This window comes from Coffea arabica, chromosome 1c, assembly GCF_036785885.1.
Source record: "Coffea arabica cultivar ET-39 chromosome 1c, Coffea Arabica ET-39 HiFi, whole genome shotgun sequence".
Lineage (NCBI taxonomy): Eukaryota > Viridiplantae > Streptophyta > Magnoliopsida > Gentianales > Rubiaceae > Coffea > Coffea arabica.
Window position 1 is genome coordinate 51,735,946 of NC_092310.1, and position 17,944 is coordinate 51,753,889.

The 17,944-nt window shown below is 35.3% G+C and overlaps 2 protein-coding genes across 4 annotated transcripts; both read right to left on the reverse strand.

The window, feature by feature from the left end:
- Positions 1 to 7,430: 7,430 nt before the first annotated feature.
- LOC113727271 (uncharacterized) lies at positions 7,431 to 10,579 on the reverse strand. Its single transcript, XM_027251327.2, has 8 exons — positions 9,705 to 10,579; positions 9,572 to 9,609; positions 9,378 to 9,486; positions 9,252 to 9,275; positions 9,099 to 9,167; positions 8,289 to 8,367; positions 8,139 to 8,202; positions 7,431 to 7,897 (listed from the first exon to the last, which is right to left on the reverse strand). Exons 1-8 carry the CDS (start codon positions 9,864 to 9,866, stop codon positions 7,600 to 7,602), a joined length of 843 nt encoding a protein of 280 aa, XP_027107128.1. The 5' UTR covers positions 9,867 to 10,579; the 3' UTR covers positions 7,431 to 7,599.
- Positions 10,580 to 10,959: 380 nt separating this feature from the next.
- Positions 10,960 to 16,780, reverse strand: LOC113695297 (uncharacterized). 3 transcript variants are annotated; one of them, XM_072076593.1, is made up of 13 exons: positions 16,472 to 16,780; positions 16,176 to 16,362; positions 15,728 to 15,790; positions 15,517 to 15,622; positions 15,219 to 15,323; positions 15,061 to 15,137; positions 14,821 to 14,950; positions 14,002 to 14,074; positions 13,700 to 13,891; positions 12,610 to 12,730; positions 11,691 to 11,915; positions 11,566 to 11,618; positions 10,960 to 11,458 (listed from the first exon to the last, which is right to left on the reverse strand). In XM_072076593.1, the coding sequence occupies exons 1-12, from the start codon at positions 16,546 to 16,548 to the stop codon at positions 11,571 to 11,573; spliced, it is 1,404 nt and encodes a 467-aa protein (XP_071932694.1). In that variant the 5' UTR covers positions 16,549 to 16,780; the 3' UTR covers positions 10,960 to 11,458; positions 11,566 to 11,570. The 3 variants fall into 3 exon arrangements, with proteins under 3 accessions (XP_071932694.1, XP_071932686.1, XP_071932681.1); XM_072076585.1 differs by having other exon boundaries at positions 11,543 to 11,618; XM_072076580.1 differs by having other exon boundaries at positions 10,960 to 11,618.
- Positions 16,781 to 17,944: the final 1,164 nt, after the last annotated feature.

Sequence of the window (17,944 nt, forward strand, 5' to 3'; positions counted from 1 at the left end):
TACTTAAATTGCACTTAAAAAGAGAGTTAATCCTGACATTAGCTGGAGCGGAACCCACAACAGCATATACAATTATCGATTGATCCACAACAGCAAATGATGCTGCTCTAACAAACATTCTAGTGATTTGAACGGATCCAAGTTAATTTTACTTGGTTCTACATACATATCTATTACCTTACCAGTATTATTCCACTTGACTACCAAAATTCCAAATTTAACTTCTACAATAGTCAGTAGAAAACGTCTAGCCTACTACACTGCTGTCATTATTTTTACTATTCTTTTTTACCACCAGACGGTAAATTCCAAATAATAATATTTCGCTTGTATCATAAATATATTTTTATATTTTCAACCATTTTTTTTATCTAACATACATCGTATTACAAAAAAAAAGTGTTACAGTAATTATGTCAAATAATACTCCATCCACACAAACAATTGAAACAAACAACCGCCTTTGACTGTTCTTATTGTTCCACCCGTACTGCAGTGCATTATACTTTCCAATTTTAGTCTTATTGCCGACAAAAAAAAACAAGGGAGAAAAATTTTGCAATTGTTTTAGAATAGTACAATGCAATTATACAAAGATGAGATGAGCAGTCTCCTCAGTCCTCAGAATATCGTAGACCAGACGAGTATTATACCGCCAATATGAGGTACGCAGACACATCCTTTTCTACCAGAAAGAAAATGTATAAAATTCGTTCTTAAAAAGTTAAGTGAGGAATTAGGTGGGTATCTTTTACTTTTTGCCTAGAAATTCGAGCTAACTTTTTTTGTTTTTGGCTTAAAAAAATGTCCCGTCAATTAAACTTCTTTGATTAATTAATTATGTGGAAGTGGTTATACCGTCATGTTATGTCTTGGACTCGACTGTGCTTTCGAATTTCTGCAACAGTACTGAGTGAGAGTTCCAAGTTTAATATAAGTAATCTGCTACGCTTGTTTGGTACCTTTAGCATGCTATGATTCCCATTTCCCAGTTAGATATATATATATATATAGTTTATATATATATATATTTTTTTTGTCGACTGGGGGTATCCCGGTCAATTTTTGATCAGACTAGCCCCCAGAGTGGAAGAGCCTGCCCCAAGGATTCCAGCGCGGTACGGGGAGAGAGTCGAACACGGGACCTGCTCCTAAAGAGGAGACTACGGAACCGGTCGAGCTAACCCCCGGGGCCATTTCCCAGTTAAATATACTCGTCAACTATATATATATATATATATAAGTAATTGAAGAAATGAGTAGTATTATATCCCCGAAAAGATTCGAGAATTGCTTCGTCACAATAATCTTATAGTCATTTTGAGATGATTTTTAACACAGCAAGCGCGTTAATACTTCTTTCAACATATGAATTTGTAACTCAAACCGAAAAATCTCTAATTTGGCTACAAAGGGAAACATTCTACGCATCAACTCAATACAAGGGAAATTGATTTGTAATGATAGTCTAACGTGTAACATCACCGAATGGCTATATTTGACTCGAGTACTGATGCCTCCATGTGCTTTTCCCAACATAAAGCTGGAAGGTGGAAGTGAATAGCACACAAACCCTTCAAAATGCAGCCTGCCCTCTTCAAGTTCTATCTTTTTCTCCTCACTTCATTTTCAAAACCATTTTTTAAAATCTTCTTTTCTTTTCACCGTTCAGTCAACATAAGTATGTACGCGATTGTCAGAAAAGGATGCTGGGAAACACCAAATTTTCCCACCAAAATTTGGCACAAAAAAGACCCATTCGAGGGGTGAAGTCTTCTTTCATGGAAAATTAAAAAGCATTTCTCTCTATGATTGGAATATTCTTCCATACTCACTCTTGTAGAAAAAGTTATTCACTCTCTACCTACTAATTATCCTCTCCCTCTCCCTCGACATTAATTATTTACTTAATTATTAACTCATGGTGTTGAGTTAATTATTTAAAAACGACTTTTGGTTTACTACTTCCTAGGTTGACGACCTGTTATTCTGCTCATTGTGAATTATTGGTCTATCTGAACAATTCGGCTATTTAATACAGCATGTGCATCAGTAATTTCAAGATAAAAGATTTTGCAACTAGATATGAATAATGTTCACGGCATGCATGCTTTATGTTCTTGGTAAAGTTAGCAACTCAACCTAGCTTGCTTTGATAGTTGTAATCCTCAGTGTTTTCTTAATAATATAAGTGCATGTATAATGTGCAAATTGGGATGAAATCTTTTTTTTTTTTTCTTCAGTACTCTTTGATGTACGGTTAACTCGGTCAGATGTTTTACTTGTCGTTCGAAAAGCCCTTAGGCTGCATTTAGTTTCTTTATTTGCAGCAGTGTTTCGAAAATCGGACCAGACCGACTTATCGAATCGAGAATCGCCTATGCCTCCAATCCAATTCAATTAAAAATCTAAACAATCAATTGAATCAATCAACCTCGGTCAAGAGTCGATTGAACCAATAAAACCGATAAAAATCCAGAGGTTCAGCCGGTACTTATTAAATCTTTAGTCTCCAAGATAAATATTTTAGTTTTATTCGATATTTTTAATACTAAAATGAATAAACAATTGTTAAACCTTTGAACTGGAATTGAACCGGTCGAATCGTGAATGGGATGGATTTTTCGGTTCACTCTCCGGTCCGAGTTTAAGTGTTTGGATAGAATATTATTTGGAATAATTACCGTAACATTTTTGTGATGTGATGTATATGAGATAAAAAAGTAGTTGAAAATATTAAGAAAAAGTATATTGAAAAAATATATTTATGATGCAAGTGATATATTATTTGAGATAATTCAACGATCCAAACGCACTAATTAATATAATCCTTTACTGTCAGATTTGTGATTCTCGCCTTTAAACTCTATGTTGGTCTTGAGAATTCTTGGAATTACAAAGCAGTAGAGAAATTTTGTCAAACAATTGGGTATGTTTGAATTGTAATCTTCTTCTTTAAAAAAAAAAAAATTAGTTGCTAAAGGAAAGGATCACTGGAGCACCCAGAACGCGGAAGATTATACAAATGCAATGCCATTTTTTTCCACCACTATTTTGTAGAACCTTGAATCTTGGTTGATTAAGAAGTTTCAGGACCTCAATCTTAACTAGGATGAAGAGTAACATCAAACATGTAGATCCTTTTTAAGAATCTTGAAATGCAATATTAGGCACTTGTAACAAAACTATCATACCAAAAGACATTATTAATTTTATACGAGCGTAGCAGCACTCGTTAAAAGAGATTTCAGATGTTATATTTTTACAAAATTAAAATTAATTTGAAAAAAAAAGTCTAAATACAGTAATAATAAATGTGAATGTGTGCAATTACGTGATAAATTAAGTGTAATTTAAATATGCTTACGAGTGCCGAGCCAAATTAACACCCGTTACGAGAATCACTTTCGTATCATTGTGTATCTAGAAAATTAGGCAAAGAAACCATCAAAACCCCACCATGAAATAGTTATCGGATGTCCCCGAAGAGACATCATCAATAGTTATGGAAATGCTTGTGTTCGAAGCAAGAATAACCCGTCTATGTCGGATGGGTGGTACCTTGTCAATCGAAACGCAAATGGATTTTTTCGTTCATCCACAGAAGAAAAGATGTGAGTTAACTGAAGAGCCATTGCATGTCACTGTGTCAAAGCTTTTTCTTTTCGTCCCCTCCCATTCCAATTTCCAGGCGTGGTAAAGACTGTGTCTGGATAATAAATTATTTACCTAAATTTATCTGCTCGCTCGTACGATAAATATATTTTTATATTACATACATTATATAAAAAAAATTATCTCAAATAATATTCTACGTACAGTCTACGCACATATTTGATTTGGTATTAGAAGGTTAATTACAAGTTTCACGCAGAAACTGGAAATGTAAAGAGGGATAAACAAGTGATGGATTAATGGGAGTAAAACTGTCCACCAAAAGGCAGACCACACCAAATTCTTAACGGGTCTTAATCTATTGACTCTGGTTCAGTTTACAATTTAAATAGTGCTTAAATCTTTTCTTTTTTTGTTTATCTTATATAGATAACTCAGTTTCAAATTTTCAATGGGACGGCTATAAAAAAATCTGAAAGATCGTCCAATTGTACCCTCTTTTATCAGACATAAACTCTTAGCCTATATATATATATATATATGTATATATATACTTTAGGAATTTCGTTTTAAGAAGTCATACACATAAAAATTGATTTCAGTCTCATTTGGATTGCCATCTTTTTAAGTTTATTTTTTTTTTTGTAGAAAATTATAGTGTAATAATGTAATATATGTGAAATAAAATGACCGTTTGAAAAGTGTATTAAAAAAATATTTTAAAATTTTTCTACCAAAACTATCAATTCATATTCTTTAATGTTTTAGTAACATAGCATCAACTAACTATGTGGAGCTAAGAACAAAAACTTTTGCTTCCTAGGTTCTGACCGTCAAGCCTTTCCTTTTCCTTTTCTCCCTCGTAAGATTTGAAGACTCGAACACTTAAAAAAAAAAAAAAAAAAACTGTTTAATTGAAAATTTTTTTTTTTAAAAAAAAAAAAAAGAAGACACATATAATTTTTGAAAGAGACGGCTGAGATCAAAGACGAAATGACGCGACCCATTCAAACCGTTGAAAACGCAGGTGCGCCGGACGCAGCAGGGCAAAACTGTGAGAGTTGAAAATTGCAAATTGCCGGTCACCAGATGGGGGATTGGGGACCCCACCCGCAATCTCATAGTAGTACAGAGGGCAATGAGCAAAGCAACTGACTCCAGGAAAATCGAGTCTTAAATCCGTGTGGGGCAGTGTGTTTTCTGTGAAGCTTTGTGGGCCCCCGTCATATGAATTTAAAAAGGAAAAAAAAAAAAGTAGTAGTAGTACTAGTAGTAGTAGTAGTGGTAGAATCCATTCGATGGCGAAAGTGTTGGGGATCCAAAGTCCATGCCGATAGTCTCTACCTGCCTTCTTATTTAGGTGAGTCGTCAATTTTTAGATCAAAATCGAAGGGAGAATCCCAAGTCATTTGTCCAAACAAAAGCAAAGCCCAAAAATCTACACTAAACTCCAATAAGAACTCCACTAAATACATCATATTCACGAGAAAATACTATGTGCTACATTATTCTTAAAAAAATGTTAATTGTACTCCAAAAACTAAACTAAACTAGAAATTTTATATCGGTTCTCGAAACAACTACTAGTAGTTAGTCCAGGATCAACAGAGAAGCTTCTTGTGGATATATAAGGATTCCATTTGCATATTTACATGCTAAGTGGAGTCCACTTGACACGTTAAATAAAATCAAGTGGAATGCTGGTGTGTCCAAGTGGATTTTTGGATTCAACTACTAGACATACTTAATAATCGCTTCAGATCGACTTTTTTGGTCTAAATAAAAAAGTTAAATCAACAGTTTAGAACTTAATGAGAATAGAGAATTATAATTGTACATATTGACTATGCGATTTTATAAGTTTATATATAATGGACATTTCTGTCTCTATATGAGCATATTTCAATATAAAATGTAATGACTATTCAAAAATGTTTTTTTTTTTTTTTTTTGCCAAAAATCTAAAAATCATGATGTATATGTACCCAAAAGCAAAAGCATTAAAAAAAAAGGAAAAGTAAAAACACGTGGATGACCCAAGAAATGATATAACGCGTTTTCTTGTCTCGATGTGGTATTGGAGTGGTATAATGATGGACTAATATTACTTTTTGTCCCTACCAATGAGAGGTATGAAAAGTCACTGTTTCCCATTCTATGGCAGGAGATCTGCAATCAGCTTGAATCTTGACGAGGGTGTATAACTAATTGAGTTCCCAGTCATGTGGAATTCGGTTTTCCAGAAGTAAGTTGCATTCAGAAACTGGAATCTTGACAAGGGTTTATAACTAATTGAGTACTAGTCCTGTGGAATTTGGTGTTCAAGAAGCATAAACAAGATTGGGGGCACTTGGCTTAATAGGTGAAAGCAATTAACATTTGAATTTTATGAGAAGACTAAAGCATTTCATCCTCCCTTTTGAAGCAAAAGAGGAGGGGAAGTGTTTGAGATTTTTCTTGAAGTGATTAATTGCAGAAGGTGATTTGTAATTGGAATATAAAGCATTTCATCCTCCCTTTTATTCTTTTTTTTTTTTTTTTTGGGGGAGGGGGGAGGGGTTCATTTTAGTTTATTGCAGTGATGTAATTGGAATATAAATTGTACATTTAAATATTCTTAAATGCGATGGAAGATTACTTGAAAAATTATTTAGGCTAACATTATAGCACATTCTGTGATGCGATACATGTAAAATAATAAAAAGGTGATTGAATATGATGCAGATAAAATAGTCTAGTGTATTTGGATAGAAACTTATTTGGAATAATATATTAAAAAAATAGCATAAGATTTTTTATAATGTAATATATATGAAATGAAAAAATAATTAAAAAACAATACAAAAACACATTTGCGGTGCTATTAAAAAATTTTTTTGCCAATAGAGGTCTATCCCAAAAAAGTGCTCATTCACGTACGCTCTCAGTCGTCTAACCAGCAGAGCTCCTCTTACCAAAAAACCACACTTGCCTAACCATCCTTCCCCCGTCTTACAACCTGCACGTTCGTGTAGCCGGCAAAAATTATATGCATGTTCAAGTGGACAGTGTTTTGGGATCTGCGACTAGGGTCATCACTCATCATATCAGCTTTTTCCTGTTTTGACCAGAAAGCTATGGTCTACTTATTTATTTTATGGCATCGATAATATTTTTATAATTTAATCTGTCTTAATTTAAAAAAAAAATCTAAAAAAATTGTGTATAAAAATTTGATTAAATTAAAAGAATACTTTAATATCTCCTTTAAATTATTTTTTTTATTATAAGTGAAGTTCGAACCCCTCGATTTATAGTTTAAAAGGAGAGATTTAGTCCCTTTTTTGCGGCGGCCGGCCATGAATTCAGTGGTTCTAATGGCAATACTTGAACGGAGCCAACGGTCATGTAATTATTGTTGCATTCCAGGACAGGTGCCCAACGCTGCAGCCTTTGCTGCTATCTTGTCCAATCTTATTTTTGACAGATAGTTGCATTGGGCTACAAGGTTCAGTCCAAACACTTACTCTTGGCAAGTACAATGTACCATAATCAGCCCAAGCCAATTCACATGCAGCAAGCAAGAACCTTAAATAGTAAGCCTATTAAAATGTCACATTAACCATGTTGCTTTCTATCCAGCCTATAATTTTCTGCAACCCCATCTCCACCCCCCACCAACTAAAAAGAAAAAGAAAAAAGAATTATCTAACTAAATTTACCCCCTTTTCAATATATGTATGTATGTATGTATGTATTACAACTACACAATTAAAAATGATGGAGAATGAGGGTTTTTTCATCTTAGGAAAAAAAAGAAAAAGAAAAAGACGAGGGACAATGAAGAGTTGCTGTACTGTTATAGATGGTGACATGAAGTATACACACACACATTACACAAAATCAAAACCAAATTGACATAACCATAATCTATGAGTGCAGAAGAGCAAATCTGCAGGCTAAATATATATAGCACAAGACTCTGATTTTCAAATTTCATACAGCTCAATTTGCTCTCCTCATTTTACTATTTAAAGGGACTTCTTTATAGGATTGAACCTTCTCAGCTGCCTTTCTTAATGGTCTTCCACCAATTGAGGTTCTTTCTGGTCGTCTAGATTTAAGTTCAGCACCATGTTGCTTATCATCTTTACAGTCTTTGTAAGTAAAAGGTGATGAAGCTGGTCCAAAATCAGTCGGTACGCCAGCAGTTGGCAGCATCACGTCCTCTAGTTCGAACAAGTTTTCTTTGTTTTCCTGCTGTTGCATTTTGGAACTAGCTGACTGCCTCCTTAAACAGAGCCTGCAGCAAGAATGTAGAATAGAGATTAGAAAAAGCCATCTTCTTATGTGCAAAGGCTGATAACTGTTTAGATAAGATATTGAAATGATCGTTAAAATGCAACAGATGGCCACAGGGGTACGGATTCTAAGGAGAGCTGGAAGCTTAGGGATAATTTCACCCCACAGCTTATCTGCCTAGAACTTTCAAGATGTGATTTTTCAGTCACAAATGCATAATCATACAGGGCGAGGACTTGAACCTCTTGTTTTCTGCTGCCTCCTTTGCTGCAACTTGATGGGATACAGTTGTACAATGGCCTACGGCTGCAAAAGCACAGACAAGTCACAAACTTGAATAACTAAAATGCATACATAAGCAGGCAACAAAATCATATGTATTAGGCACTTACATCTACTTCTTGTGAAGCGGGGCCTTCTGTTCTTGCTATTATCATGTTTGGTTTCTTCTGCAGGAGTCAGCTCTCTCTCCTGAAGCCAGCAAGTGACATAAACTGATTACTACAATGACTTACTGATTGGTGAAAATGGTAGTTACGAACCCTATTATCTTCCTGCCTTTAATCGTTCTCAATTTAATTTCAGAGTAATACATAGATCAAACTCAGCTATGACAACACATAATTGTTATTTTGATCAAGTTTAAACAGTAAAGTCCAACTTTTCCACTCGGTTACGTCCTTCAAAAGCATGAACACGAGAGATAATGGAAAATCTCTTCCATGAACGTCTGAGAAAATGCAATCACAAATTTGTTTTAACTTTTAGATGCACCTTCAAGTGTCCTACTTGAAGCTCTCCCAATTGTCACTCGTCCATAATATAGGCATGTGAATTAGCAAAAATAATTCCATAAGAATGCTAAGTATGGTCTTCAAATGCATTATTAGATCAGACACCAGATACGCTAAATTATGGCCTCCTACCATATGCCTTTCTCGTGATAAAATTGCTAAGCTCTGATCTTCTAATTAATGCAAAAGATATTTTAAGCTGTGTTGAGATTCTCTTAGTCATTGTGAAACTTCAAATATGAGCTGAAAAAGTCACACAATTTCTCTTGAAAAAGGAGAAAATCTAGCTTCGCTGTGCAATATCCAGCTTCGGAGGGGAAATGCTTATTCATGTACCGATCAGTGAACATCTGAAACCAAAGATTCTACTGAAACTAAAGGAATCCCTTCTGATTGAAAAAAACTTGCCTTGATTTCCAAACTCCTTGATTTAAGAAGTGCCTCCTTGCAGGAAATCTCGTGCTGTAGGGTCATCATCTGGAACAAGATAAATTTTCTAAGACCACTCCTTCAAGAAATGAGCAGAATTCGTTAACTACTATTGCAATAAGAAGAGCTAACCTTTTCTTTCCCGAAATTAAGTTCCTGCACAATCAGAAGATTAGACACGTTATAGAGGACAATGGCAAAATTTTCTTGTAGAGTATTAAAAGGACTAACTTTAGAACTGATGGAAAAGAAACTAACCGCTATCATAACACTATTGGCTTGAGCAAGATTCCAATTCTGCATTTGCATCTTCTGAAGATTGATTCTGAGTTTTTGGAGCTCAATTCCATTCAATTCAATCACCTTACTGTAATTAGATTCCAGAAATAAGTTCTAGGGAAACTGCCGAGCATACTTTTTATCACAACACAAAAACAACAATTAAAGCGTACTTTTTATCTTGAATAAGCTTGACCAGTGCCATATTTTCCTGTTCCAAACATCCAAATACAAACAAATTATAAAAAATAATAACCAAGTACAACGAACACCAGCAGAAGTAAATATGACCAAGAAAAACTTTACCTTGGCAAGATGATCAATATATTCCTTAGAAGAAGGATCCAAGGAGGGCTTTTCTACATTGCTTGGAGATCTAGGCTGTGGAGCAGAATTGGTAATATCTGACAATCTTCTCCTGACGACGCTCCCAAAAGAAGACCTCTTTGCCATTCTATCCCCTTTCATTGTGTACCAAATAAAACCTCGAAGTGACCTTAAACCTTAAATTACACCAAAACTTCAATTTTGTGAAAATGAAGTTTGTGTTCAACAGACAAGTTCAAGATTTAAAACCCAGAAAATTTTTGGAACAGAAATCATAAAATGTTTAAGATTAAAGTTTATTTTCAAATCACCCGGAGCCCCAGAAGTAAAAATAAAAAAGGGACAAGAAATAAGAAAAATGGTATTCTGGGATTTCTGATTGTGTAATAAAATTACCAAATCAATGAATGAATGTGGTGTATGTATATATATATAGATTGATAAAGTTTTTTTTCTATAGAAATAGAATCAGAAGGGAGAATTCTTGAACACACTTGTCTGTAAAGAAGTATGAAGCAAGAATTTCCCTTTAACTTTCCTACCAAAGATTTAATCGTTCCCTCTGAAACAGAAGGAATCAGTAGACAAAATGATACGAGAGAATTGAAATTAAAGGGGAGCAAAAGAAAAAGATTGAGAAAGCGCCAAAGATGCAATACAGTACTGTAGCAAGCACTGACAAAAAAATTGAAAAGGCACAGTTTTGGGAAAGTGAGCGGAGGTTCGGATCGCCAACGGCTGTCCGAAGCTAAAGGGTGGTTGGCACGGATCCGAGCCTCTTACTTTTAAAAGTTGCTACTTGCCAGAGCGCTTTCTCCGAACCCTGAGCCTATGTTAACCCGTTTTTCAAACTTTAAAATTGAAGAAAGGAGTTCTAAAAATTTTACACTACTTTGTTAAGATTGGCTTTGAAAGGTGTGCAAAATCCTAAAAATGATTTGCAACTAAACTGATCCTAATGATTTGAATGTTATTTATTACGAAAAAAGATAGATTTACATATTTTACACTTCCATAGTTGGTCTATAACTATTTACATATTTTACACTTACATATTTTACACTTCCATAGATTTTACGAAAATGATTTTTTTTTTGTTTTAATTTTAGCATCAATAATTTTAGATTTACAATTCAGGATTATCAATTGTAACTCGATGATGGCACAAGGCAAATGCCCATCTTAATCTTCATTTAACATTGCAGAACTAATGTGAAAACAAAACACGCCAAGCTAGTAAAAGAAAATATTGACTTCATTCTTGATTTGCACTGTACATCATTCATTCTTCAACATCTCGCCAAAAAATTGTTGACAATCACCCGACATGTATAGTTCAGAAGATTACGAGAACAGTGAAGCAAAAAATCTAGCAAGTTCACAGGACTACTTCTGCCCAGTCACCCCGAGACACAGTTTGTTAATCTCCAGGTCTGATATTGCCAACATTTACACAAAAAAGACTTGCTTACAGGCAAAATGGCTGGGACATCATCATACTTCACCGGACATCCAAAAGGGCAGCTATCTTTGCCTTCCATAAACACTCTTCAAGCACCGATCCATAGGAAACAGTTAAGTGTCCAAAATAACCATGATGACAACGAAAATGGTATTACTTGGCTTTGAGTAACTCTAGTGCTGGAAGGAGTCACAGCTGAGTATCGTCTGAACTAAACAAGCCAAATCCCCTGTTGGCTGCTTCGCGAGTTAGAACAGCCTTGGACTCGTCACTGAATAAAGACAAATTATACGCCAGATGTTCTTATTCTGGCTGTATTAAGTAAAGCAGATGAGAAGAGTTCCCAGAACAATACCTAGCGGCTCAAGGAAGGCCTACCTTAATCATCTACTTGAAGTTCCTTGAAGAAGATATGTAGCTTTACACCGGACCTGCAATATCAATATATTTTCAGTACTACTTATAAATTTATTAAGAAATGAGAGAGAACATCAAGTTCTTACCTTTGAAGCAAAGGGCCTCAGATCCGTACTGGTAATTTGACAAGAACAGTTACGTAAACAGAGACCCCACATTTCACGTAGGATCGGTTTGTCGTTCAACAGGGGATCGAATAAAAGCCAATTTTCTGCCAAACTCAAGCCTATATACATCTTGAAAAGGTTACATTTGTTGTCTCTCACATTAATTGAGATCAGCAACCTCAAGATCTCTTCTGCATCAAGTACCTTTAATGGAGTAACAAGATGAAAAGCAGCAGAAATTCAGGACAATTGGTTGATAAACCACAGGGCAGCAAATAGGAACACCAGCAAGCAGTCATCAAGTTAAACAGCCTATTAGCTAGAAACCACATACTGCAAACTAATATTATAGACATATTACTATCTTGCTACTGGACAACCAATGGTATAAACAACTTGATTCAAACTACATCAAGGTAGCAAGAACGTGACCGCAAAAGGTAAATTAGCTAAGCAAAGCATAAAGCACTAGAAAAGAATCAGTTAATCTTCTAAAGATTGACAGTTCTAGAACATACTTTCCACCAATCTGGGTAGAGTCAAGCAACATAATACTTATTAAGTTTAGCAGCTTTCAGATTTTGTCACATTAATTTTAGTCGTATAGTGATCAGGTCAAAAAGGCTAGGTTCTAAAATCTGTCTTAGTGTCAGAATCTGATGTCTTCTGTCAAAGCTAATGAATGCTTCAGCAAGGTTAGGTGCTCACATATAGTGAGTTACTAGGAAATAAAATTATTCTGAAGTAAAGTAGGAGAAAAGTCTAAAAAGGGCAGCTTATGTCCAACAATCAGCCAAGAAATGTATCTTCTATGATAACACACACACATTGTGCACAAAAGTACAAATGGTTGCAGACCATCAATTGATATAACAGTGATACCGACATCAAGTTGTACCTTAGCATCAAAGCATTTCACAAGAAATTGGAAAGCCACAGCACTTCTGAGGTGCTTACTACGCCCATCAATTGCTGAGATACTGTCTACAATTCTCAGGCAATTTACATCTGTAGGCAGTCTTCATTAAACAAAATCCATAGTAAGAAAAGATCAGCAAATTATCTGCAGCAAAAACTTGGTGAAGGAAAACAAAAGGATGAAGAAGAAGGCTGACAATGGCTTTAAACATAGCAGATAATTTTGCTTAGCAGATCATCTAAAAGCATAAGAAAGAGCAATTCCAACATTCTCATGCACTTTCTCTGCCCAATGTTAACCTCCATCCACTTCACTCTCTCCAGAAAATGTCCACTTGATCATTACGTGTCTTATGTACAATCTCATGAACCGATTGGTAGGTATCAGACTTGGATGTGGGATACAAATAAAGATAACCTAGAATTTTAAGTCATAGACTCATAAACAACATTCCCTTTTTGAGAATGCATTAGTCCTCTGGACAATTAATCACAAAATGTAAATTGAAGGTAACTTTGGTGTATTGTGACATGTCTCATGATTATAGAAATGATACATCTTAAAATATGTGCAAATTTATAATGCTCAAATAATCTGGGACAGGGAAGTAGCATTCTTGGAAGCTCATACTAAATGCATTATCCATAACTTCACAAACCTATCCACAAGCAGAAAGTTCCCATACTTGATATGAGTAATTAACACTTGTCACATACGAGACTTTTGGCCTTCTGTCTCATGATATGAGCAATTAGTTGTCACACTGACAACGCTTGTCGGATACAAAACTTTTGGCCTTCTGTCTCATAAAGAAACATGGATGGGAATATCCTCTTGATTTACCATATCAAACTCAACCAAGTCAGGAACAATACTTATGCACCTTTAAATCTCTCATTTTTGTTTCGTCTATGCCCATTATTAAGGATAATTCCAAGTACAGTTTCTAAAATTCCTATATGATAACCAAAGAGAGACAAATGACAAGGAAAGGCACCAGATAAAGCAGACATACTAATTCTCTAAATTAATGCAGAAGGGACTAAAACATTATAAGCATCTAGAAAACCTTAATGCAAGGCATTTTGCTATTTGGTGACAGCTTGCTTGCCATTCATCATCTTTGAAGTAACTAATAGCTGCAACCAGACACTCATGTAGAACCACGGAGAGGCCCAACATTACGCGATCTAGACACATAGTGATAATTATATATGTCAAATCCTCTGCCTCTGATGAAGATAAGATTTGCCATGTGTTCCTACAAAAGATAAGTACAGTCAAACCAGTAGAAGATTTGCAGTACTTAATATGAGGATTCTCTATATAGCTGAAACATTAGAAGCAGCGAAAAATTCAGTTAGGTCATACCTTACTTGGAAGCAAACTCTAACATATTTAATCCAGTATTGAATATTCTGAGGCGGTCCTGGACAATCAGAATCTGAAAAGAATCGAAAAGAATGCAAACAAAAAAGGTTACAAATTCTTAAGTTACTACCTTGTTGAATGAAATCAAAGAAAAACAACCCTATGACCTAAAATCTGTTTTTCAGTTAAGCATTTAACACTAGCATAAAATCCACAGAATAGCTTAGCCTGGAATTTTTACTTTTGTTTATTTATTTTTATTCACTTTAACAAGACAAGCATGAACTTAAAGACTGAAATTGATAAGGAAAATGCAGGATAAATTTCAATATGTGGCTAAATTAGTATTCCCCATATCTATGGTCCTTAGCATCCTTGTGCTCTTGGTGTCTCTTTTCATTTTTTTCCCCTTCTCTCACAAGGGAAATCATTTCAAAAGAACTGTCTTTAGTCAAGTTTCTTATTCTACACTGTTGAGACTACACATGGCCACAACAACTGGTAAGGTCAGAGCAGTGTCCTGAAAAGCACCAGTTTTCAGTGTATCTGAAGCATGTTTTGGAAGGAGAAAATTAAACGCCAAAGGCAAGCTTTGTTTGACAGGCCATACAGTAGAAAGTTGTGACACCCATTAAAGGGGTTTTTCCCCACGCCACAGGTACTTTACCATACTCTGAATTCCATGGTTTTAATAAGCTCCCTATAGTATTATTTCAGTAAAGGTAATTATACATTCTCTCAAGAGGATTACCCACTTAAAACAGAAGATATGCGAATACAATTTCTAGAACTAAAGCATTGAAGATGTAGATTTTCAACCTGCAGGAACCATCTCAACATCAGACGATGACTTCGAAGAAGAATCCAATTGAAAGCCATATACTTCAAGCGCTTTTTTTAGTTCAGAATGGCTAGGTACCCGTACCAACTTGATACTCGAATGGTCCGGCTGATTAATAACGAAGACATTTAATACAGTTCCAGACAAAAGAAAGACAGTCATGTTTGTCTGCATGTAGAAAACTTGACTAGTGCGCCATGAAACAGAAAAGAAGCAACCTTGTTTTTGTGCAGAAGGATGCTACACCATAAGTCACATGCACTTCTTCTCAGCACATCCTTTGATGAATACAACACTGCATAAGGGAACTGAAAATTGTTAAATTCAATGTAAATAGCACTGCAACCTGATCTCTTCAGAAGAAACTCTCACTTACTGAGATTGAACGTCCATGTTGCTATGGAATCCTCCAACTGACCACTTATAAAAACCAACTTCAAAAGCCACCCATTTGTTAGTAATCCTTCAAGAAAAGTTTCTCCTGCAATACCATTACAGGAAGTAATGAATTTTGACATCCAATGTAAACTGCTTATTGCATTAGAAAATTGTTCCTAGTGCAATTCAAGCTAGCTTGAAATTTTAAACTGAGTGGAATATAAACAGTAGCTCTAGTAAAACTAATCTAGAGTAAGATCATCTAAAAGTGAGTATAAGAAAGCAACAAGGAAGACCTTTCTCCATTTCGAGTTCAACCATAGAATTCAGTTTGTGATTTTGGAAAGACTGTAAAAGTTCACAACTATCAATTTCAGCAAACCGCACAGGAGACAGCACTTCCTGCAGCTTTCACGAAAAGAAATGACATCACAAGTTATACTGAAAGGTTGCCAACCAAACTGTCACGCTATGAAAAAGAATTTCAATTAAACATGGAAAGTTCACCTGATTTCCAAAAACTTGAAAACCCCAAAAATGTGTGTCATCATCATTGCTTATTTGACCCATCTACAGAACAGAAGATCATGCTTAATAACACTCCAAACTAGACAGACTCTCGACCTCAATGTAGTAACAAAATTGACCTAAACTAGTCCACATGACAACACCAAAAAATTGACGCTTTACGGTTATCCGAGTAGCAGGTACACCACACAAACCATAACTGATTTCACGAGCCATTCGCAGTTTCACAGTTGAGGCTTAATCTTTGAGAAATTTAAGAGACACTAAACATAAAATTCGTGCTTGTAGTTGAGATAAATAAAAAATAAGAGCTGTGAAGAAAAAACTCAAGACTCAAGAGGGCAAGCAAAATTCAACTAGGTTAACACAACAATTCCATCACTCATCTTAATTAAAATAAAAGGTAAATGAGAAGGTGTAAATTTACATCTTTTTGGAACTCATCAACATGATCCTCAAACTCTTTTACTTGTCTAGCATCTTCTTCATCCAAATCATCATCAGAATCACATATCTGCTTTTCAGACTTGGCCCTTTTGGATTCCCTTTCAATAACCTTGCTTTTCTCCTGATAATAATCTGCTACAAGGTCATCCAAGCCTATGACCTTTTTCCTGCCCAAAATTTAACATTAAAATTCAAGATTCAACCGAAATTGCAGTTACGAGTTATGACAATCGTAAGTTTGCAATTTTAAAAGAAGAAGAAGAGAAAAAGGTTTACTTTTTCTTGGTTATGGCGGCAGGAACCTTGCTGGGCTCCTCGAATTCGAAGTCCAAATAATCACCAATGTCCTCCATATCTCGTTCTTCCGCAACACACAGTTGGTCTGTCTAAGGCAAATGTATAAACAGATAAATGGTTTCCCTTTATTTTCCTCCAAAAACTATTAACTGTCGGAGGCGCCAAAATTCATCACAACCCCAAGTACCGGAGGAAAGGCGCGGCAAGGAAAGTATATTAAGTAGTAATTTTGTTTTGTTTGTTTTTTATCATTTTCTGGGGAGCCGGCTTGGCTGGGCCTAGTCTGCTGCTTTTAGAACATTCAGATTGTTTTTGAGGCCCAATTTATTTCTGCTTATAGACCAGCTTCTTTTTTTTTTTTTTTTTTTTTGTGTTCTCCAAAAACCGTAAATCTTTTGGAAAAGAAAGGAAATAAGGGAAATTGAGAGCCAGATAATTGACCCATTAATGTTCCAACTAACTATTGGTCAAATGATCACTAGGGTCTTGGGAAGGTCTTTAAGTCCTCTTGAAATTGTCTCCCTTCCTGGAATGTAAGAGTAGAGTAGGTATAGGTATAGGTATAAAATATTTACGACTCATAAATTTATCTTTCAATTAATTGGGTCTTAAGAATTCTAAAAAACAAAAAAAAACTTTGTTGTTGTTATGTAAAAAAAGAAGAAGAAGAAGAAGAAACTTACTTTTTCGTAATTTAATTTCTGTGGGATACATGATTATGATGTACACTTTGGAAGTTGAAATGTATTGAATGCTTATAGTATTGTGCTCAAGTTCCAAATTTGCTTGTGAAAATGGTGCCAATTACCTTCCATAATCCGCCTGGCCAACTACTTGCGGATTTTGAGACTGAAAAAATCGATGGACACACAACCTATTTGAGTAAAAATAGGTAAGAGCCTCCCAAATTCATGGTTGATTCCAAGCTCTTTTGAGAGCCTAGGAGATTGAGAGTGCTTTGATCATTGCCCCCAACTCCAAGGAAGCTTTTTATTATTTCTTGTGAGCATCTCCCAAAAAACCTGCATCCCATCTCCCAAGTACTGTATTGAGAACTATCCAGCTTCTTGCAGCAAATGCATTGCAAAGCATGAGACCATCTCACTTGCCATCCCAATCGATCGATAATAGTCTGATCTGATGGATGGTTTTTTGGAGAGAGGCAGAAGAATGTCGGAAGAACTTAACGCTGAAATTTTAATGCCAATAATATTACCAAACAACCAACTTCCACAGTTCCTGCTTAACTAAGTAATAATGATCTTGGATCGTGTTTCATATGGCCAAAGGTGGCCATGAATATCAAATGTAGCATCTGATGATGAATGGCAAGAAGAAGAATTCCGTGTTCAGCAGCTTACTCTCCTAACATGGTCCAAAACCATGACTGCTTTCATCGTGGAATACGAGCACTGGGGTCCCTTTCGTTCTTTCTTTCCATAGTCAATAAAT